This window comes from Pipistrellus kuhlii, unplaced genomic scaffold (assembly GCF_014108245.1).
Source record: "Pipistrellus kuhlii isolate mPipKuh1 unplaced genomic scaffold, mPipKuh1.p scaffold_m20_p_6, whole genome shotgun sequence".
In the NCBI taxonomy this organism is placed as follows: domain Eukaryota; kingdom Metazoa; phylum Chordata; class Mammalia; order Chiroptera; family Vespertilionidae; genus Pipistrellus; species Pipistrellus kuhlii.
Genome location: NW_023425562.1, coordinates 78,554,149 through 78,577,820, shown reverse-complemented (window position 1 = coordinate 78,577,820; position 23,672 = coordinate 78,554,149). Strand labels below are relative to the sequence as shown.

General features: G+C 46.1%; 1 protein-coding gene across 1 annotated transcript in view; it reads right to left on the bottom strand.

Annotated features, from left to right (window-relative positions):
- The window catches only part of DOK5 (docking protein 5), a 127,039-nt gene extending 106,985 nt beyond the window's left edge, over nucleotides 1-20,054 (bottom strand). Inside the window, exon 1 of the mRNA XM_036419058.2 lies at nucleotides 19,652-20,054. Within this exon, the coding sequence (XP_036274951.1) occupies nucleotides 19,652-19,717 (66 nt within the window). The 5' untranslated portion in view covers nucleotides 19,718-20,054. The remainder of the gene's footprint in view (nucleotides 1-19,651) is intronic.
- Nucleotides 20,055-23,672: the final 3,618 nt, after the last annotated feature.

Sequence of the window (23,672 nt, the reverse complement as noted above, 5' to 3'; positions counted from 1 at the left end):
TCTAAAATCATTTGGGAAAATTTTACAATATAATGCAATATATTTTAAAACAAGGGATATGACACTGTAACTATGTAATAACTGCAAGCATGTAAAATTTCAGGTAGGTAGGGGAAATGGAAAGAGATATACTATAATCAATATTATTGACATCAGTGTGGTCTTCCCTATTCTGTGTCCAGTGTTCAAATTCAGTTGACTGTATTCAATGAAGTAACCTTGGCTCTGAACATTGTTCTAAAGATTCTAGTTGTAGAACCTAGCTTTATTCTATTGGTTTATTTTCTGAAATAGAAACTCTGAAGCCTACAGTAGGAATTCAAAGTATCCAGTTAGCCCTGTTATTAACATGAAAATGACAAGGACTGGATGTAGGGGGCTGCATGATTCCAATAGAGAATGGTGTGATCAGAACTCATAGCTACTCCTGTTTGTCCCTGGGCCATGAGTAAGCCATGCACCCAGCTTCTTCATCTATAAAATAAGGGCAATGACGGGACATTATGAGGGGCTGAGACTGAATTCAAACCCAGATTTAACCATTATGCCACATGGCCACAAGTGATGTGGGTGTCTTGCTTGTGTGCCCTTAGTGAATTACTTAATCTCTCTGTGTCTTCATTGTACTAATGGAGACAGGTCCCTTTAAGTTGGCCAAAGAGACTATGTAAAGTGGTGACGACCACCTAGCCATCATCCCACTAGCACTGGCTCCCGGTGCCACAATACCCGCAGCAGCAGCAGGCAGACCCGAGGTGTCCACAGTGACCACTGTCTCACTGCTGAAACTGCCATGTTTAAACATCTGAGCCTCTGAATCCAAATCCCATTCTTCTCTCTTGACAAACTGCAGCTGTTGGTGCTTCCTTGATAAACTTAAGATGATTTGCAGAGACCTCTTTGTCCTCTAATTTACAGCAGTGAGAGACATGCTGCTGACAGCCTGAGCTATCGATGCTCTTACTCAAAACATCAATAATGGTCACTGAAGGAAAACGCATTTCATTCTAATTGTGAGGATGTCTTACAGTGTTTTTGAGAATCATTATGCTAAGGTGCACAGCCACGTGCCTGGCAACCTCTCCTGCAAAGGAAACTCTATCATGAAAATGATGAATGAGTTTACATGTGGGTGAATGTGACCTGTTGCTCTCATAAGTGCCAAACAGATATATGTAAGAGAAATGATCGATGACGTTACTGGACTAGGTTTCTCAGAGTAACACAATATACAATAAGTATTACTTTTATCACACAGAGAATAGATTTTCAATATGTTTTAAATATATCGATAATGAATTCATTAGAAAGCCTTATCTCTCAGTTGCTGTTCTTTGTCTCTGGCCAATTAGGGTCATACTTTTTTATTGTTTTTACAAAATGTATGAATGTTCATGGTAAAATAAATAGACCGACAGATAGGTAGATAAATACAAAAGCATACAAAGAAAGCAAATGACCCCACCCCTCACCCCTCAGTCAACCCCACTTCTTAGAAGAAAGTAGTTACAATAGTTACTACCAGCAACCTTCACTTTTTCATTTTTCATACCCTTGCAGAAATATAGACGTGCACACATTCATGCCAAAATCCCTCTTTTTTTTTATGTCACTTGCTTTTCTCACACTTCACAATACATCAGGACTATTTTGGAGAAGGTACAAGCAGAGGAGTAGCGTAGAGAACAGCAACCCTAAAGCTTCTCACTCACTGGGCGTGATTTTCACCTCACAACACATATACACCTTTCAACCTCCCACTCCTTCATGTTTATTTTTTTAAATTGATTTGACGGAGGGAGAGAGAGAGAAAGAGAGAGAAAGAGAGAGAGAAACATCAATTTGTTGACCTACTTATTTATGTATTTATTGCCCGATTTTTGTATGTGTCCTGATCACGGATGGAACCTGCAAACTTGGCATATGGGGACAACGCTCTACCAACTGAGCTACCCGACCAGGGCATCAACTGATACTTTAAACTGACAGTGTGGCCTTGTTCATCCATGGGCCAGTTTCCCCACCTCTCGGCTTGTGGAGTTTTCTTACTGACTCTCCAGGTCCCTGTGCTCCTGGTGGCATTCTTGGCTTAAGAATTCAGGTGACCACTGCCAGCCCTGGGCTCCAGCTGCAGGGGGCACCTGGAGGCCACAACATGCAAGGCCAATTCTTCTATTTCAGTTTTCTAGCATCCCTGTGAGACAGGTCTGTGAATATTCACACCCACTTAACAGAGAAAACAATGCAGGAGGGGAAGTGATGTGACCAAACTGCAGAAGGTCAATGGCCTGGGGAGACCTGCCTGCCAGCTCTCACAGCTCAATGCGCTTAGTCTACACAGCTCAGAAACATAATTTCTAAAGGGCTAAGGCCTTGGAGATGTCATGAAATTTATCTTGGCCTCAGTATCCCCAGCAGTAACATACAGGTTTCAGATGAGTTAATATCAAATCTCTATGCACTCTGAGTGTTTATTTATTCTGGCACTATTCTCTCTTCTGGTTTTAAACTTGAACAGATATTATTTTTTTATGTTATCTTTTAAATGTAATATAACCTTCACTTGCACGCCTCTCTATATCAAAGGACAGTTAGAAACATTTTCTTAAGGGAGGGAGAAAAGGAGAAAGTGAGAAACATTGATGTGAGAGAGACACATAGATTGGTTGCCTCCCACAGGTGCCCCCATCAGGGGCAGGGATGGAAACCTGAAGCCCAGGTACACATCCTTGACCAGGAATCAAACCCGTGACCCTCCAGTGCACAGGCTGATGCTCTAACCATTAAGCCATGCCAGCTAGGGCAAGAAATATTTTTAATAACCCTTATATTTTCCTGTTAGTCCTTTCCCCAACTTATATGCCAGTCCTTTCCTCAGTCTACATCTTTAGAAGAGAAAACGAAAACTTGGTCATTTCTAATTCCATATACCTAATGTCCATCTCAAATCACAATTACAAATTCCCCAGGATGAATGACCTTGACTTGCGGAAGCTGACCCATTATTTGAATGAGCATTAGAATGACTAGTCTAACAAGAGGAGTTTTTTCATCTCTGACATATTCAATTTCATCTATTTCTAAAAAATAAGTTAAACGCCAGTAAAATGTCCAATCTCCACACACGCTTTATCCACTTTATACTGTACCCATCTCTCTCTGATAGATTTAATTTCAGACATTTATTTCTGTATGATAAAGAACTTTTTCAGTCCCATATGTAAAACTGTCAATGTCATTAAAAGGTAGTTCAGCAGCCCCGGGGAAATGTACTTCTCTCTAAATCTTTAATCGTTCTCGAAACATCTGCCAGTCAAAAAGACCTTCTATAAATTCCATTTATTTTACAAATGTTCCCCAGAAATTCGCAGTCACCCACTGAAACTGACAGTTCGGGGGAGGGGGGTGTTTTCTCTCGGAGAGTGGCTTCTGGATGGCCCAATGCCCTGTTCCGGCCTCAAGGGAATGAAACCCAGAGAGGAAAGAATCTTCCTTGCCCTGATGCTAGCCGGGTGCCCCGAAGCCTTCCGTGGTCAGTGAAAGCAGACAACCACAAGCGGGGGGGGGGGGGGGGGGGGGGGGGGGGGGGGGGGGAGCTGAAATCAGGCCTTTCAAGCAAAGAACAAGCTAAAGTAATAGCACCTAAGTCTTGCCTACTGTTTAGTGAGAGAAAAACGTGGTTGAAACTAATACTTTACCAAGTACCAGTTCAATACAATGAACCAGTGAAGGTATTTTCTTAATTCACCCATGAGATGGATCTACTGGAGAGAATGGAGCATAGTGAATGAAATAAGTCACCAAACTTTCATTTTATGAAAATTAAACTAAACAGCCATCTCAGCTTTGAGAGCACAGGGTAAAATGCAGGGGAAACTCTGGACCAACAAATCAAGTTAAAAAACCTCTTCCTGAGAAAGACTAAAGCTGCCGATTTTCAATTACAAATCCACTGTTGGGAGTTGAGCTTACCAGGAAGCAGATTCTAAGAAGATGTGCATTCAGTGTGAGTATAGTGGGGAGATCTGGGTTGCAACCCCTAGGGTGGAGTCCAGGGGGCAGGTCAGCTGTGAGACCCTCTCAGCAATGCCCTCTGAAGGCCCCCACCCCAGGCAGGAACTTGGACACCTACAGAGTTTGTCCCAAACTGGGGGAGTCCCTGAGTGGGGGGGATGGGGGGGTCGGTGGTTCCCCAGGAAAGCTTAGCTTGAGGCCAGGCCGCTTTCTTCAGCAGCAGCAAGGGGCTATGCTGCAAGATGTTAGTCTATCCTCCTCCCCCAACTCCACCTGAGGGAAGGGGTGGTGCGGGCCTGGAAGGCTCCAGTGCCCACCACACAGGTCCAGTCCAATCCCAGTCAACCTTTCCACAGGGAGCAATGGATGCTGAGAGGTCAAGCCCAATGGGAAAGGTTAAAGAATCCCAGATGGTGATGGGGAAAGAATTAGGGAACTGCTAAGCTAACCAACTGGTTGATGGGATTGGGTGAGAGCATGGACTGTCCAGCCCCTCCTTTCCCAGAAGGTCTGCTGATCAATGAGGCACAACAATGAAGCTGAGAGCTGGGAGGAATTCATTCATTCCCTCAGCCAAGTTACTGAATGCCCATTATATGGGAAAGGCAAGCAGGATAAGGTCAGCTGGAGCTCTTGTGGAGCTCACAGACTAAGGAGGGTAAAACCATCAATTATAAAGTTGCCAAGAACCCGGCCTCCTGCTTGAGAAGCCAGTGGCTACTGGGCACTGGAAATACGGCCAGCATGACTGAGGAATGGCATTTTTTTGTATTTTGTTTCATTTTAACCAATTTAAATATAAAGGTCTGCACATGTCAAGTGGCAGGGTCCAGATCTGAGCTTCTCGAGGGCAGGCAGGCTATCTGTGTGTAAGGGGAAGGCATTGGAGTGTTTGAAAATAGAGGGAGGACAGGCTTAGGTTGCAGCTTTCCAGGTGGTCAGTTCGCCATAAAGAGAACAGACCTGGAGGGGTGCGGGGACTGAGCCAAGGAGCAGAGGCAGGAGAACATCCCAGAAGGTCACATGTGGAGACATGCCCAGATGAGAAGGTAGGAACAAGCCCTCCGCGTGGAGCTGTCCCTCGCAGGGGCAGCTTCCTTCTCAGGATTCATCTTAGAAAATAGCGTCATGTGTTCCCAAGGTGCTTTCGCTTCACCATTTAGTCAGCAAAGATGAGAAATTACCTTAAAATGTGCATTAGTGGAGTGAACTGATTTTAGAAATTGTGGAGCAGGAAATAAGTGAACACAGGGCTTCCACAGAGTTGTTGGAAAAGTGCTCCAACACCAGTTAAAAGAAGAGGACGGTGTATAAAACAACATCAAATAACAGGGACCGTGTGTGCAAAAGGAATTATACACACACGTGCACTTTCACATGTACTCAACATAAATATCTGCGCACAAACATCCAAGAATCTGCTCAAATGGCTGGGCCTGGAGGGAAATTTCATCTTCCTTGCACCTTAGGTTATATTGTTGTTGTTTTGTGGGGCATTTTTAAATTTCTTCACCATGTGTATGTAACGCAAAAAAGTTATTATTATAAAAAGAATTGGGGTGTGTGTGTGTGTGGTAAAAGATGTGTGTGTTTGTGTGTGGTGTGTGTGTGTGGAGGGGTGATGTGGGTGGTGTGTGCGTGTATGTGATGAGTGTGGTATGTGTGTATGTGTGGTGTGGCATGTGTGTGTGGTATGGGATGTGTGTGTGTGGCGTGGAATGGGTATGGTGTGGGTAGTGTGGTGTGTGTGTGTTATCATGTGTGGGGGGGTGGTATGGTATGCTATGTGTGGTATGTGTAATGTGCTATGTGGGAAGGGGCGTGATGTGGATGGTATGGTGTGTGTGTGTGTGTGTGTGTGTGTGTGTGTGTGTGTAGCCATGTTTTGATACAGGTAAAGTTGGTCTTTTTTTTCCCTGTTTCTTTTTTTCCAGGGATCTAATGCTGCCTTTTGAAACCCAAAGTAATGAATGTGGAAAGCTACCTGTCCTGTTTGGGGTCTGACACAAGTTACAGCAATCGAGTGGAATCCAAACTTGTCTCCTCCGTTCTCCACTTGGGAGGCCACCGGAGGGCACGGAGGAGTTGGGGGGCCCACAGAGGTGGTGTGTGCTTGGCATGCTTCCCACGTCCACCACCCGCTCCAGGCTTGAGGCAGCAGGCGGTGAGGGAGCGAGGGGAGACCTGTCTCTCTCTGCTCTGCCACGAGGAGGCTGAGGTGAGGGAGGTTCAGGGACAGCTCTGGTCCCAGCAGATGGCCGGCAGCAGGGCAGGGTACCAATCAGGCCCTTCTCATTCCAGCCAGGGCTCTCTCCTCCAAGGACTGCAGTTGGAATGATGCAGAAGGTCTAACAACAAAAACCACGCAAAGGAATGCCCCCAAACTCTTGGATTTCTTGAGATTTCTGAATATACACATGATATGCTAGGGTTAATGACTGTTCATAGTTAAATACGCAAAATGTTGCCTCGGGGTTTCATTTATGTACTTAAGTGTTTATTGAGCTCCTACTATGTGCCCAGGCACTGAGAATTCAGCTGTGAACAACAAAAACAAAAACCATTAAAAAAAAAAAAAAAAAAAAAAAAAAAAACAGAAAAAGCTATTACTCTCTCAATTATCAGAGACAAGTAAAAAACAATAAAGCAATGAAGAATTTAACAAGTAACATTACAGCTATGAGGGCTGGCTGGAGGAAACCAAAAGGCTGGTGAGATAGAGAGTCCCCGAGGGAGGCCACTGGAATGGACGGAATGGGAGGGTCAAACGCAGATGCGAGGGCAGCTTCTGAGCTGATAACTGAACTCAAAGCAGGCATGGAGGAGCATCACAGATAAAGGGGAGAATCTGAGTGCAAAGGATATGAATGAACAAAACTGGCCTGTGGAGACCAGAAAGGAGCTAGAGGGCTGGAGCTTGAAGGGAAAGGGACAGAGGCTCAAGACTGCGAATTAAGCAAGGCCTCGCAGTTCTTAATATCTTGGAACAACATAAGTGGAATATTCAGGAATTGCAGCTAGCCAACCGTGAAAAGACGAATGCCCTCCCTCCACCCCCGCCCAGGCTAGACCTACCTGAAGCACGTTACAAGGCCGGCCAAGCTAATAAAAATATTGTTTGGGCTACATTAGGCAATATGTACTTATTTGAGTCAACACATAAATCTTTTTTTTTCTTTACCTAGTATGTGTTGATCAAATTTTCAATGTTATAACTTTGTTTTTAGACTAAAAATAACAGTCACAGTTGTTATTACCATATTTCCTAGACCAAAGATTTCTACAGAACATTTCCCAGGAAGGTGGGTTTTTTAAGAACGTGAATAACCTTTTGTGTGTTCCTAAATCCTAACTCAATAACTACTTTTTAAGTTCAGTAAATATCATCCTCGAAAGGAAAGAGTCTAATTATAAAATTGCCAAGAACCCGGTCCCCTGCTTGAGAAGCCTGTGTACAGAGGGTCTGTTTCTCACTTTCTGTTAGCAAGACCTTCCCAGCCTCTGAGGGCACACTCTGGCCGGAGGAGAGGAGGCGGTTCTCAGAGGGCTGGGGACATCCTCTTCACAGGCGAATACACGTTGGGCAACAAGCCCCACTTTCGGAATTTTTCACCGAAAGTTCTCACCCGCTGGGTGAGACGATGTGTAATCTCTGGTACCGGGTGTAACAGAAGGGGGGGGGGGGGGGGGGGGCGGGGATTACACAAATGCTCCACAAAAGAGGCGCAGTGTGGCTTCAAGTTCAGATTCTGCCACGTACCAGCTGTGTGAACTTGGACAGAAATCTTAGTGACTAACTCTGTTTTAGGCTCTATCAAGTGGTCATTAAAATATTCATGCACGTTTTTGATCATAATAAAAAGAACGGGAGAAAAGAAGGTTGGACGAGTAAATAAGCAAATAACTATATGAGTTTGGATATGCCTCTACACTGGAATCCTATCTTATCATTCAAAAGCATCGTAGGTTGCTAAGCAAGAAAACCATGGGGCAGGAAAGTGTGTAACTATAGATTATGCACACGAGCACACCTATGCACAGACTTCTGGTACACAGACTGTTCTGGAAGAAACTCTTCATGGTGGTTGTTTTTGGGGAACGAAACTAGGTGATTCCTGTGGACAAATATGAAAGGAAATCTTACCATTCAATAAACCCTGAAATTTCAAATTTCATACCAACTGTACCTATTTCCTATTCCCAAAAAAGTCTAATAAAATTTAATTTGAAGGAGGTCAATCCAAACCTCCAGTGTTAATCACTGTATTCCCAGATGATACTGAATTTGGAGGTTACATACCAACAGTAATTACATACCAATGAGAAATTCTAGAACATTCTACCACTCAAGAGTAGCATCAACAACAAAACCAGCTGGGACCTACAGTTTTCTACTGGTCTTCAAACCCTGGAATATCCCCTTCTATTATTCAGACCTGCATTCCTTCCATCAGCAAATACTGAGTATTCACTGTGGGCTGAAAGCCAGGACACGGCACTGAACATCAGAGCCAGGGTCATTTGTCTCATAGAACTTACATCCTAGTGGGAGAAAACATTTTAAGAAGAAAATATCCAGCACAAAAATAAGAAAATTCGTCTTTAAAAGGCCTATGTCTACTCCCATTAGAGAGGTGTGCCAGAGGGATGTGGGGAGTCTTTAGAAGTGGTGGGCAGGTCAGGGCATTGAGGCAGGAAGTCACAGCTCAGCCCTGGATGCCAACAGGAAGCTCTGGCCAGGAGAAAATCAGAGAGCAGGCAGACTCACAGGCCTAAGCTCTCCCGCAGCACCCTCCCCGGAGGAATGCCCCTCTCAGCCCTCACTGAACACCACATTTGTATCTGAATCAATAGATGCTGGAGACCAGACTGGTTCCATAACATCTAGATCAGGGGCCGCTGTGACAAGCCAGGTCCAGAGTGGTTCTTTGGCAGATGAGCCCAGAGGACTGCCTGTTGGCAGAGAGAAGCCCGGAGACTGAAGAAACTGTTCATGTGCAGAGTCCGTTTTGCTGGAGTTCACAGAGGTATGACTTCTCAGAGGTTTTCTAAATAGATTTCTCTCATTGAGTTCATATGTGGTGTTAAGATGATAAAATGCATTTTAAGAAGTTAATTGCTTTCCTAAACAGAGAGAAACTGATGTTAAGTAAAAGCTTTGAATTCAAAGCAGTGTTTTAATTTAAGTTAAATTAGTCCATTCATAAGATTGGCTAATTTCTCCATTAACCACTAAAGCATTCATTGCATACACGAAGGAAGGAACGATAAAGGCTTAGGCAAGGGGACGGGGAGAAGAGTGGGGAAAGCTTAGGCAAATGTGAGGTAAGTTCCTGGGTTTTGTGGGGTGAGGAGAGACATATGCACCTATTGTAATATCAGATGGAAGTTCCTAAAGAGGATATTATTGAATACATGTTGTTGTTTTTTTCTTAAGAACCATACGTCTGAAAAATATTAATACCCATTTATTAATATAGAGAGAGAATACAGATTTTTAAGTATATTTTGTTGAGTTTTTACAGAGAGGAAAGGAGAGGGATAGAGAGTTAGAAACAACTATCAGCTGCCTCCTGCACACCCACTACTGGAGATGTGCCCACAATCAAGTACATGCCCTTGACTGGAATCGAACCTGGGGCCTTTGAGTCCGCAGGCTGACACTCTATGCACTGAGCCTAACTAGATAAGGCGAGAATACACATTTTTTTAAAGACTCTCAAAACTCAACAGTTAGAAAAACAAACAACGCAATAGAAAATGGGCACAAAACATGAATAGGCATCTTCATCAACACACACACACACACACACACACACACACACACACACACACAGAGAACGTCTAAAATAAAGTATAGTAACCACATCAAACGCTGGTGACATCAAATCCTGGCGAGGATGCAAAGAAGCTGGATCACCCACACGCCGCTAGGCGAATGTGAACAACAGTTTCCATGCTGGAAAACAGTCTGGCAGATTCTCAAAAAACAAACAAGAACCACCAATACAACCCACCCATGCTCTCTTGGGCATTTACCTAGCTGTGTTACCAGATAAAGGGTATGCTCTTGCCTTTCCCGGAGAGAAATAACGGGAGGAGGCGGCAGTTAGAACACAAAAGGCTTATTAAGCTTTGGAGGGAAGAGACCACAGCTTGATGCGTCAGAGAGGGCACAGGGAGAGTGGCTGTGACTCCGGAGCCTCCGCCAGGCTGCACTCCTATGGTGCTGGTGAGTCCTGTTCCTGGTTCATCTTCCAGGTGCTCTTTTGGCGAGCTGGTACCAGCTGGCACAAGTGTAGGAGGGCTACATGCTCCAACATACTATGCATGTCTCATTAGCATTTTAAATCTCCATGAAAGGGTGTGTTTTCTACTATTATAATGAGCAAAGGCCACCAAAAGGACAGTCTTAAGAGATACTGCGCAAGCACAATTTTAGGGACTTTTCTTAACCCGGTGGCACCTTTTCTGAGGTTGAAAGCATTCCTAGCCCTGTGGAAGGGGGCACACAGTATCCTGCTGTTTGGGCTCTGTGCCCGGATCCAGGCCCCTATCACTCTCTGGCAGGCAGCCTCCTACAGAGGTACTAACACTCACGTTCACTCAGAAACAAATGCACAATATTTATATCAGCTTTACTCACAACAGCCCCAAACTGGAAACCACCCCAAATGTCCACCCGCAAGTTATGGTACATCCGTACTGTGGAATATTATTTAACAAGGAAAAAGGAATTGATCATGGGTACAATAATTCCAGAAAGGTTACATACTAGTCTTAAAATTGTAGAAATGAAAACCGGACTAGCAGTTGCCAAGGACTTCGGGCTGTGAGGGAGGGAAAGGGTGAGGGGAAGGACATGTGGTGATGGTGACAGAATGTTCTGTATCTGACTGTAGCAATGTCAGTATCCTGGCTGTGATGCTGGGCTATGGATCTGAAAGACATTACCATTGCGGGAATCTAGGTAAAGGACATGGGATATCTCTTTGTCTTATTTTTACAGCTGCATGTGACCCTACCGTTATCTAAATAATTTTTTTTTTTAATGAGACTGTGGTTCTTAAGTTTTTGGAAGATGTAGAGTGGGTGTTGAGAGGGCCTGGGAGATCTATATCTCTGTAAGAATCTGATAGAAACTATGAAGCATCACCTGAGAAAAATCATCTGCATCTTCTTCGGAGAGCCTGTTTAAGGACTCAGCTCAAGAATATAATCCACTTCGGCTGTTTCCAAATCTTAGCTATGGTGAATTATGCCGCTGTGAACATAGGTGTGCATATATCCTTTCTGACTGGTGTTTCTAATTTCTTGGGATATAGTCCTAGAAGTGGGATTATTGGGTCAAATGGGAGTTTCATTTTTAATTTTTTGTTGAAACTCCATTCTGTTTTCCATAGTGGCTGCATCAGTCTGCCTTCCCACTAGCAGTGAAGGAAGGTTCCTTTTTCTCTGCATCCTCACCAGCACTTGTCATTTTTTGATTTGTTGATGATAGCCATTCTGACAGGTGTGAGATGGTATCTCATTGTCATTTTGATTTGCATCTCTCTGATGATTAATGCCTTTGAGCATGTTTTCATATGTCTCTTAGCCTTCTGTATGTCCACTTTCAAAAAGTGTCTAAGTCCTTTGCTCATTTTTTAAATTGAATTGTTTATCTTCCTTTTGTTAAGTTGTAAGAGTTCCCTAAAAATTTTGGAGATTAAACCCTTATCAGAGATAACATCGGCAAATATGTTCTCCCATACAGTGGGCTTTCTTGTTGTTTTGTTGATGGTTTCTTTTGCTGTGCAGAAGCTTTTCACTTTGGGTTTTAGAAACAACTGAAGTGCCCATCAGCAGATGAGTGGATTAAAAACCTGTGGTATATCTACACAATAGAATACTACTCTGCTATAAAAAGGAAAGAAATCTTACATTCATAATAGCTTGGATGGACCTGGAGAGCATTATGCTAAGAGAAATAAGCCAGTCAGAGAAAGATAAATATCACATGATCTCACTCATTTTTGGAATATTAATGAACACATAAATAGATGAATAAAAACAGATCCAGAGACAGAGAAGTATCAAACAGACCATCAAACCTCAGAGGAAAGACAGGGGAGGGGGATGGGTAAGAAATCAACCAAAGAACTTGGATGCATGCATATGAGCCTAACCAATGGACACAGACACTGGGCGGGGTGAGGGCATGTGCTGGGGAGTGGGGGTTGCCAGAGAGAGGTCAGTGAGGGGAAAAGGAGACATATGTAATATGATATGTAATACTTTAAACAGTAAAGAGGGTTTTTTTAATAAACAAATAATAAAAATAACAAAAACAAAACGAAAAGAACATAATCCACACAGCTCGAGTTACTATCTCTGGGATCCAGGCCATGAGCAGACTTAGAAAAATAGTAAAATAAAGGCAGTCCCCACCTGCTCCACACAGTTCTGCATGCAGACACTCAACCCAAATTTAGCCGTCTGCTTTCTAGAAAGGAACTATTTTAACTTTGATGTTCACAAGTATCTGTGGCATTTCTTGACTCACAATTGCACTTTGAAATTCTCCAAAATGAGGGCCGGTGGGAGGGAGGCAACAGAATCCGTCCTGGCTGGGGATCTGCAAAGGTTTACCACCACCCAGCAATACCGAGGGAGAGGAAAATCGCGCAGCCTTTCTCATGTCCCAAACACGGGACAGGGAGAGATCTGAGGGTCCCTTCCACCTGACCATTGACCTTTTTCTGACACTAGTTCATCCTAAACTATCGTGAATATGCTAATCTCAAGTTCACAATACAAGTCCAAAATCAGACTTAATTCCTCAAGGATGTTGACTGGACTTATCTAATTTAAGGCGGTTTATCTGGAGCTTAACACTAGTAGGCACTCAATAAATATTTGATGAATGATAAAATGAAAGCAAATATATGCCAAATGAAAACTAAACTCTTCAAATACCAAAGATAATGATTCCCTGACAAAAACTACCAAACGGCTTAAAGATAAATATTTCTCATCTTCTACACTGGCAGATGGACAGGAAAGCATCACAACAGTAATTTTGTTTATGTCTACATACAAAGTCCCTAAATTGGCCATTCTTGGGTAAATTGGTTTTGGGGACGATGATTAAAGGCTGACTTTATGCATAATTAATTCTGTCATCCACGCGGACAATTGAATGCCAATGCCTCAAATACCAGCAGGAAAGCACGGGGGACATAGAAACCTAGGAAGCTGATTCCATTTGGGCCAAAATGCTGTGTGGTCTTGATTTGGGCCCTTGTCTTCAGTCTATGGGACCACAGACTTCATGACTGGCAAAGTTATCCCCAAAGTCTCTTTCTTTTAAGGAAAAAAAAAAAAACACTTCATACACCATACTGAACAGTTTTGTGTGTCTTGTGTACCAAGAGTATCTGATAAAATTATTCTATTTCTGTGATTTTCATATTACTAGAGGCCCATTGCATGAAAACTCATGCACTGGAGGGAGGGTCCCTCAGCCCGGTCTGCCCCCTCTCACATTCCAGGAGCCCTCAGGGGTGAGAGGTGACCCAGCAATCAGGGGAAGGCGATATCCCATCACACCACTGCTGAAGCCACTGCCAGCAGTGCAAGCCTTGCTGGCCCTGGTGACCTAAGCCTCAGGCAGCCCTGGGCGGCTGGGAAGCCACCATCTGAGCTTGCTTGCACTTCAAGCTGGCTCTGGGTGGCTGGAGAGCTGTGGGGACTGGGTGCTGCCATCTTGTGGCTGTGTGCACCATCATCTTTGAGGGCATGGCAGTCAATTAACATATTCCCTCCTTACTGGCTGTGGGCACCACCATCTTTGAGGGCAGTGCAGTCAATTAGCATATTTCCTCCTTATTGGCTATGGGCATTGCCATCTTTGAGGGCAGTGGAGTCAATTAGCATATTCCCTCCTTATCAGCTATGGGAGCTTCCATATTTGAGATGGCGTGAAGGTCAATTAGCATATCCCCTCTTTATTAGATAGGATGATTGTAACTATGTCATGGTATCATAAAAAATGCAGATTTCTAACATCCCTAAATCTAAAAACCCTAACTGAAATATGAATGCCTCTTTGGCACACCGAGTCAGGTGAAACAAAAACCTAGGGGAAGAAAATACATCTTCCTAAAATTTGGCCATTTAATAACCAATTTTTCAAACCCATTCTTTGCCCCCTGGGAAGACCCCCAAGTAGACAGAAATACCTGCTGATTAGATGAGCACACTCCAAGCAAAGTCAACAGGGATAATTTTTTCTGGTGTTGATGCCACTGCCTTTTATCTAAGCATCATAGACAGTCTTGCAATGGCAGAGGTTCCTTCTGTACCAGCATTGGTGCCAGGCAGCATCTGTGCTCACCTGGTAATTATTTCATATATATGAGGTTTGTTTTCCTAACTAACCAGACGTTCTTTGAGAGTGAGAGCTAATGCCACAGAAGCAGGGGAAATAGTAACCCCTGAAGCATCCTCATCCTCCAAGACCAGGAAGAGTGAGAGCAGTAAGCAACATTAGCTGGGTTCCCACTGGACCAAGCATTGTGTTAAGCCCTTTTATAAGGATCATCTACTAGGAGAGTATTATGAGTCTCTCTATTTTTACAGAAGACTGAGCCTTACAAATGTTAAACAACTCATCCAAAGTCACATAACCAGCTGCTGTATGGGGATTTCAACACAGCCTCATATCAGAGAATGTGCTTTTAAAACTAGTTCATAGTGATGGTTCCATGCATTCATTCAAGACATCTTCATCAGGTGCCCACTCCGTGCTGGGCACTGTTCCAGGCACAGGGGCTCACCTATCTAGAACAATAAAAGCCTAAGCGACCATCACAACTGAACAGATGACCAAACAGGCTGTGTGGGGCTACCAGGCCAGCAGAGGGGTGACCAAACAACTGAGCAGCACTGCATAGGGCAACCAGTTCTGCAGTGGGGGCAGTGAGGGGCGACCAGGTTGGCGGGCGGGGGGGGGGGGGGGGGGGGGGTGGGGGGGGCAGTTGTGAGTGAAGAGGTAGACAGGGGGTAGTAAGAGGTGACCAGGCCAGCAGGGGGCAGTTAGGGGCGATCAGGCAGGCAGGCAGGTGAGCAGTTAGGAACCAGTGGTCCTGAGGATCAGCCCCAACTGGCAGTCAGACATCTCCCAAGGACCCCTGTTCCTTATGCACGAATTTCATGCCCTGAATGTGTGTGTTTGTGTGTGTGTGTGCATGGAGAGAGAGAAAGAGAGAGAGAGAGAGACAGAGAGAGAGAGAGAGAGAGAGAGAGAGAGAGAGAGAGAGAGAGAGAGAGAGTAACTGAACTACCAAACAACCAGAACAACCAGTCAAGCAGTCACTATATGCAAACTGACCACCAGGGGGCAGACTCTCAACACAGGAGCTGCTCCCTGGTGTTCAGTGTGCTCACACAGTGGTAGCATCACTCAGCTGACTGGGATGAGTGGCACTCCCACAGAAGACCGATCCCTGCAGGCCATGTCCCTGACCAGTGCATGAATTCATGCACCAGGCCTCTAGTAATGTAAATAAAAAATAGAGAATCCCAGCCTTCACTGAGCCTCACATGCTACCTAGGGGATACAAGCAATCAAGTAAACTCTACAGACCAATATGTGAGGCGGGTGATAAGGCTAAAGAGAAAAACGGAAAGGAATTTAGGGGGAGGAGTAGGGAAGAAATAATAAAACAGGTGTCTGGGAGGCTTCAGGAAGGAGGTGGCATTTGAGGAAAGGCTGAAGGAGGTGAGGGAGACAGCCAGGGGAACAGCATCCTAAGCAGAGGGAAGTGCAGTAGAAAAGGGTCAGAAACTTGGAACCCATTGCAAAGCTTTTACTCTGAATTGCATGGAAAGTCACTGGTGGTTCGAGCAGTCAGGGAGCCAGATCAGCAGGTCATTGCAATATTACAGGGAGGACCTGAGGGGGGCTCAGCCCAGGATAGTAACTGAGAATGGTGTGAGGTACAGTCGGATTCTAGGTGCATTTCAAAGATGGAGCCCACAGAATCTCCCTATGGCTGGCCTGGGAGTGAGAGCTAAGAGGAGGAAAGAGGAATGAGGTTTGATTGTTGCTTGTTTGTTTGATATTTACCAGGGCAGCTAAAATGCTGGGCCCTCTCATGGCTGAGCTGCAGCCTCCAGCAGAGGCTGGTGTGGATAAAGCCATCAGGGTTAGGGTGCTCTAGGTCTGAGGCAGCTGCTAGGAGTCCAGGGGAAATGTGGGCCAGACAGGAAAGATGAGTCTTGGCAGACAAGAGCACAGACACATTATTTAAAGGTGGACAATCAAGGGGAGGGATGCAGATGAAAACACTCAATGTGAGTTTGAACTCTGAGGTCTGGATTGTGGACAAGCCAAAGCAAATATTGACTGGGATACTTTCTCTGCAGCAAAAGAAGAAACCAAGTGAGGATAGTTCAACTGTGCCGTGCAAGCCACATGCTCTGTCAGGTTAATGATGTGCAAACTGTCTGATTCACCACTCAGCCAAGGGTACATTTTTAGGGCCTTTTGGGGGTTAGCCAAATAATTGTAGACAGCTGCTCCCCTTCTGACCCCACAGCCCCCCAAATAGTAACATGGACATTCCTGAACAAATACTGCCCAGGGCACAGCTTGAGGCCTCCATGAGTAAGCTGGAGAATGAAGATGTGAAGATACTGCGACTTTTGAATTCCATTCAGCTTTCCTATGTTTAAGGAAAAGTCAATACATATGTGATTACTTAATCACTTAAACTGGTTAGGACCTATCCACCATCCATTTGTGGGGACAGTCCTACAATGTTTCCTATCTCATTTAAAAAAATCACTTACATGTTTATAATTTATAAAAGCTTCCAGTGAGAATGCCTCCAGCTACATAAACATTTATGCCTCTGGGCACTTGAAAACATAAAAGTAAAGAAATCAATAATTCTTCTATCCTTCCACTGATTCTAACTCATCTTTGATGGTACTAAAGAAATCATACAGTCAAAATCAATGCTATATGCTTTCACTGCATTTTTGCAAGTATGATCTGATGTAATACCCTCCACACAGCTAATGTTCATTGTATAGATTTGAAAACTGAGGCCAAGAAAGGTCAAGGGTCATAGAGCTGATGACTCATAGAAGCAGAATTTGTTCTTTTTCCAAACCCGAGGGAGCATCTCTTGGCACAACAGCTGCTTTCCATGAAATGTTGTTTTCTTGTTTAATTATAAACTCTCCCAAACACGGTTCTAATCCACTGACACTTGTCTGGATTCCATTCATAAAACCACGATGTCACATTAGTTCCTGAAGAGGCTCAGGAATTGCACTCTGTAAAGTTCAAGGGGCTGGGCACTCACTCTGTACCTGACGCCCTGCCCTACCTCCCTCTGAGACTCACCCCCGCTGCCTGCGGTCCCACATCTGCAGCCCAGAAGAGTCCCATCACCAGGGCTCACTTTGGACAGAGGTTCCCTATGCCGTTTCCCGGAAGCATTTTCACCATCACTTGCAGTCTCCATTCAAAACTCTAGTTTGCTCTGCTTTCTGACGACCATGTGAATAAATCATACAAGGAGAACACTTTTTAAAAATTAACTGGTGACAAAACCAGTGGTAACAAAGAAGACCAGATTTCTTTGATCATATTTTTTACCCTTTCAGTCCATGAGCAGTAACCATCACCCTAACAAATAGTCTAAAATCGATGTGAGTGTTAACTCAGATTAGATGAATAAATCCTGAGAAAGTCTGCTGCTTGCTGGCATCCAAAATACTCTAAGATATAAAATGAATGCAAAACTATATTTCTTTTCCTTCTGCTCCAAATATCTGTCCATTGGCACACGCATAGGACTATATTGTGTCAGTTGCAGTAATATAGAAAAATAATCTCAATTACCATAAGCTAAAAAGTTACGGTAACTAGTCTTTCAAATAAATCACCATGTGTCACAATTTGGCATACACTCCAATCCTGATGAATAATTCACATGTTCTACATTAATAATGCATGTCCTCTTCCTATTGGAATGCTCCCTAACGCAGAATGGCTGTCTCTGAGCCATTTCCTCAATTGACATGATGGAGTAAGTCTAAACTTAGGACGGCGCCTTTTTAATGCTGCCTTTACTGTTGTAACACTCTGGCTTGCCCATAAGATTATGAAAACTACAAAGTTCCTATTATTTCCTGCCCTGTGCATGGGAACCGCTCAGGGAGGGGCCCAACAGTAGTTGCTCCTGATGTGAGACTATCTGCAGAGCAAAAGCTGATCAGGGAAGCCAGGCAGCACTGGTGGGGACTGATTAGTCCTGTGGACATCTCTCCCTAATTATCCATTCATAGTAACAAATGGCATAAATGCTAAAACATACAATAGTAATGGGGGGGAGGGGCAGAGGGAGAAGAAGGAGGAAGAAGAGAAGGAAGAAAGGGACCAAAACAAACCAAGCAAGTGGTTTTAATAATTACCAATGTTTCCCATCCCCAGATTTTCTTTCCAAGCCATTTCCCACAGTAAAATTGCCAGGCACATAACGAACGGCCAAAGACCAAATAAGAGAAAGGAGCCAAAGACACGTATTTGTAGAGACTTCAGTATAACTCTCTTCCCAGTGGGGCCAGTCCCATCACGGTTGGCGTTTGTTGTGATTTCAGACATTGTTAAGTTAACTTTCCTTCCCCCACCTCTCGCCAAACGCACACAAGAAACAAAGACAAGCCCCAGCACAAGGCAGAGAGAAATGAGGTAGTTTGAAATAAAAATAAATAAATAAATAAATAAAAATCATTCCAGGATCCTCCCTCTCCCTCCCTCAAGCATCCTTTGTGGTCACTCAAGCCCAAAGGGACCAGTTCTATCTGAAGTCCCATCAACGCAGAGAAAAGGGGGGAGACGAGGAGCCATCCCTGTGCCTCATCTGGCCACTGTGAGTGCTCTCGGATTCATGGATTCATTCATTCTTTCCTTCAGCACTAATTCAGGCAGCACTTGCTCTGTGCAGGCAGCAGGTTCCACCAGCAGAGATCCACCCTCTGCGCTAAGCACCGGAGGAAATGCAGACCACGGTCCCTATCCCAAGACGGCTGGCCAGAGGCCACCCACGCCGCCTGTGCCAACACCTGGGACAGAACCGGGTCCCTGTCCAGGACCCCAAGTCCAAAGAGACCTTCCTTACACGGGGCTGCCACTTCTTCCTGAGGTCAGAGAGTTGCCAACCCTGTCTGCATCGAGGGCGCCTGCCCCTTTCTCGGCCTGCGGATCCATCCCCGGGAAAAGTTAAGTCGGGGCGAGTGGGAAGAGGGGGCACCGGGCATCCGGCTGGCCCCGCGCCCGCCCCGCTCCCAGCTCCAACTCCCATGGCTACCGGGAAATATTTATTTCCAGGAGATGGGCTCCAGCGGCTCCTGGAGGCGAACACGCGGCCACCATCGGGAAGCCCAGTCATCGGAGGGATAAAGATAGACCGTTACCCGCCCGGATCCGGCCCTGCAGCGGCGGCCAGAGGCGCGGGCTCCCGCGGGGTGAGAGGCGCGAACCGCACCGGCACGGCCGGGGTCTCCCTCCCTCCGCGCTGCTGGCTCCAGAGGGAGACAATCGAACCGGCGATTAGAGGCAGAGAGGACCGGTACTCACCCCCAGACGCCTGCTCCGGATCCTCACGTAGCCTTGCTTCACTATGTCATTGAAATTGGAAGCCATCCCGTACTGCCGGCCGGCGGCGACCCTCTCGCCGGAGCGCACGCACCCGCCGCGGGGCTCTGGGGCGGATGGAGGGCAGGGGCAGGGCGGCGTGGGGGCGGGGAGGGGGATGTTGGAGAGGGGAAGCTGCCTCGGCTGCGGCTCCGCGTGGCTCTAGAAGACGCACATCAGTCTGTCCCCCGCGCCCCAAACCCTGAGAGTGGGTGGCCGGCTCGCAGCCACTTTGGGGGAGCGCAGCGCGAGCGCGGCGGCAAGGCGGCTGGAGCGCCGGCGTCAGCTGACTCATCAGCCAGCCCGTCCGCCAGGAGGAGGGGCCGCGGCGGCAGCCAGGGATCCGAGGAGGAGGAGGAGGAGGAGGAGGAAGGAAGCGGAGGGAGGAAGGGGGTCAGAGGGGAGGAGCCGCGGGAGTCCGTGCGCCCTGCGGTGGCCGCCCGCAGGCGACAACCTGGAGCGCGCTCTCTCCGGCCCTCGCCCACCTGGCCCGTCCCGCTACCCCAAGCGATCGCGCCCTCCTCCCTCCCCGGGAATGCCCCGCCGGACCCCACCTGGCCATCAGCCTGTGGAGATGTGGCTCCTGCTCTTCTCCCCCCAGTGGCTTATTTTAGGAGGAGAGGAAATTTCACTTTTCCCCAGCCGCCGCCTCCCCCACCTCTGTCTCGCTTCAGCCCCATCTCTTCCCTGCTAAGGGCTGGCTTTTACCTCTGCTGCGAGTGCACCTGGGGAGGTGGTGTTGCCATGGTTTGCCTTGACCTTGGCATATGAGGGCAGGGAGATTGCCATGGCTGAAGCTGCGTGCTCTGTCAGGTTTCCTTGGCATCCTGGACCCAGCCCTGGTGACATCAGTTGCCACGTTTTTATTGTGTGAGCCCGTCTTTCCCACGGGAATATGCTTCCCAGGGGCTAAGTGTATCCCCAAAGGCTGGCCCAGAGCAGGTGCTCAATGTATCCTTAGTACCAGGCTCTGTTCTAAGCCCTGTAACCCCACCCTGGATTTTTGGAAGTGCCCTATCCCCCACCCCCTCGAGTAAATAGCAGGTCCATAGTTGGCCCCCAGAGCCTGTCCATAGAACCCCCTCATGACCATTATGGTTGGTTCCTGCCTAGAGAATAACATTAAGCCAGTTGTGGGGGGAGGGAGGGGAGCGGTCAGGCTTGGCCCTCACCCCACTGGCCTTCCTTCTTGAAGCTGCTTGAGCTGATGAGAGCTGCTAACATATTTGGGGCTCCAGGGGTTGCACGGGGTGCTGATCCTGCTAAAGGAACAATGAGAACGATACTAGCACCCACACTTGGGGAAACTGAAGCTCAGAAGAATGAAGAGACTGCCCCAGGTCCCGCGGACTCAGCGGGTAAACACTGCCCTATCGCCCTTCTGAAGAGCAGGTGTCATGGTCGGTGACTGAGGAGGGCCTTGCCAATCATTTGCACTCTCTGCACAGGCAAATCGGGCATCAGGAACTTAACAATTCCTGATCCCTGCAGGGGGCAAACAGTGGCTGGGGGACCTCTGGTCAGAGCTCTTGAGAAGAAAAATCCATGTGTGAAAAATCCACTCTTTGACCAGCTGGTGTTTGAAGGTCTTCCCACTTGAAGACTCCGTGAGTCTCTTTTCTCCCTGGGAGCACCGGCTTTTAGGCCCCCGGGTTCCATGGGTGTCAGTTAAAGAAGAGGAAAACCCGAGAATGTGTCATAGAAACACTGAGACCAAGTCGGGACAAGCCAAAAGCAAGTGCTGTGGCAGGAAAACTTTCTGCTCTGGAATAACCAATGCCAGCTGCCATCCTGCCGTCATTTGACGGAAATGATGCTTTACCTTTAAACCTTTCTCCAAGAGAGGAGGAAATGGTAAAATCACTTAGAGAATTCTTTTTGAAGGCTTAGAACTTACACACACACACACACACACACCACAATCCATGGTTACCACGAAATAGACATGTTCATGGAAGGCATTGGTCCAATACCTCATTGGGAGACTGAAGCCTCAGTATCATAGAAACAGTGAGGGAGGGACTTAGACATGAGGAGCTTGAAGCGAATGGCTTCAGACAGAAATAACTACTGAAAAAACTGAGACAGAAACCTTGCCTTTGGTAGTTAATGTTGAGAAAAATCAACATCCATAAATAATTAAGCTAGAAGTAAGGAAATTGTGGAAAATATCAAATTAGATGTGAAGAGACAGGGATTTTTTTTAAAATCCTCATCGGAGGATATTTTTTTCCATTGATTATTTTATTTTATTTTATCATTATTTTTTTTAGTGAAAGGGAGGGAGGACGTGGGAGGAGGGGAGAAAGAGAAACATTAATGTGAGACACTTTGATTGGTTGCTTTCCATGCATGCCCCTACCAGGGCCAAGGATGGAACTTGCATCCCAGGCAGATGCCCTTGACCAAGAATGGAAATGGGGTTGTCATTCTAATCACTGAGCACACCAGCCAGGGCAGGTGTTTTTAGGGTTTTTTTTGGATCGGCAAGGCAAATTTACTTCTGCAGACGAGTGCAGTTGCCTGCTGAAAATCATGGACAAAGCACACCAAATGGGAAGTCGTTTGGGTTTTATTTCCTGATGTGGGTCTGCCCTGCCCCTCAGCCTGACTTGATTGGTCAGGGCTCATAGGGATGTTTTTCCTTAATTGCCACGTTGAATTCAGTAGACGGTTTCACTTGTTTTTGGGGAAGTCAGACTGATATGCATGCAAGACACACAGACTGTGCTCTGTTATTCATGGGAGGGACGGGACAGCCACTGATGCTTCCCCAGGGGGTGCAGGCACACATGACAGGAGAGGAGGGATGATTCTCAGAGATGCTCAGTGTAAGTAGAACTCACAGAGCTGCCTGGCTCCACCACCACACCTGCCAGCCAGCACAGTCCCACACGCTGCAGCTTCACCGGAGATAAGCAAGACAAACAAAACATCATCATTCCAACCCCCATTGTAACTCAGTTCTCACCATTTAAACTTCTTATTCTAGCATCCATTTCTGTTGCTTCCTCGCAGCCAGGCCCCCCTTTCCCAATACGGTCAGCATTCCACCTCCTTACCCACTGCTCCCAGACAGGTGTATAGCCTAGCACACTGCCTTCCTCAGCCTCACCGATTGGTCCAGACCTGGGCATGTGACCTACACTGTCAGATGAAGGGCTAATTGCATTACTTTTGCTGAGTCCTGGGACAAAGACTTGCCCCAGATATGGCTGAGATATAGTCTAGATGGGTCCCAGGAGCTGCGAGAGTGGATGGAGGCCACAGAGAAGCAGCAGAAATAAGAGAGAGAGAGAAGCAAGCCAAATCCCAGTGACATTGTTCCAGCCCCCTTATCCTGCACCTCACGGGCCTATTCCATTATTTAAACAAATGTAAGGCTAGTATCACAATCAGCCTGAAAAATGCAATGACTTCCATTGAATATGAGTTTCCTTATCTCTCACGACACCGTCCAGGTAGGTGCCTGGCCTGGGAAGGTAGAAGCTCAGTCTGCAGCTGCTGGATGCAGTCGGTACCCTTCCCAGAGAGGGGGAGAGAGCACAGAGGGAAAGCAGCCTCTGAATACAAATGTTTCAAATCCCTCTTCCTCTTGAATTCCACTGACTAATATTTAGTCACAGGGCCACCCCTCTCTCCAAAGGCATGGGTGGATTTCTGAAAGAACAAATTAGAATTGGTATTAGACAGGTCAATTGGCACTTTCTACCTCCCCAGTGCCATTCTTAGATGATTTAATTGCTCAAGCTAAAAACATTTCTTTTTAGCTTAAACCAGTTCAGACCGAGGTAGTCCGTCCTTTGCAACCAAGGGTCCTGTGGAAGGCACCATAGTTCTGTGAGTTGAAGCCTCAGACATCTCAACTAAACTCTAGACAGATATACCTAAAAGCCCCAGATTGAGAAAATTCCAACATTTTTTATGGCATTTTGCCGTAAAGCTACAGGTGACAGAAGAGAAA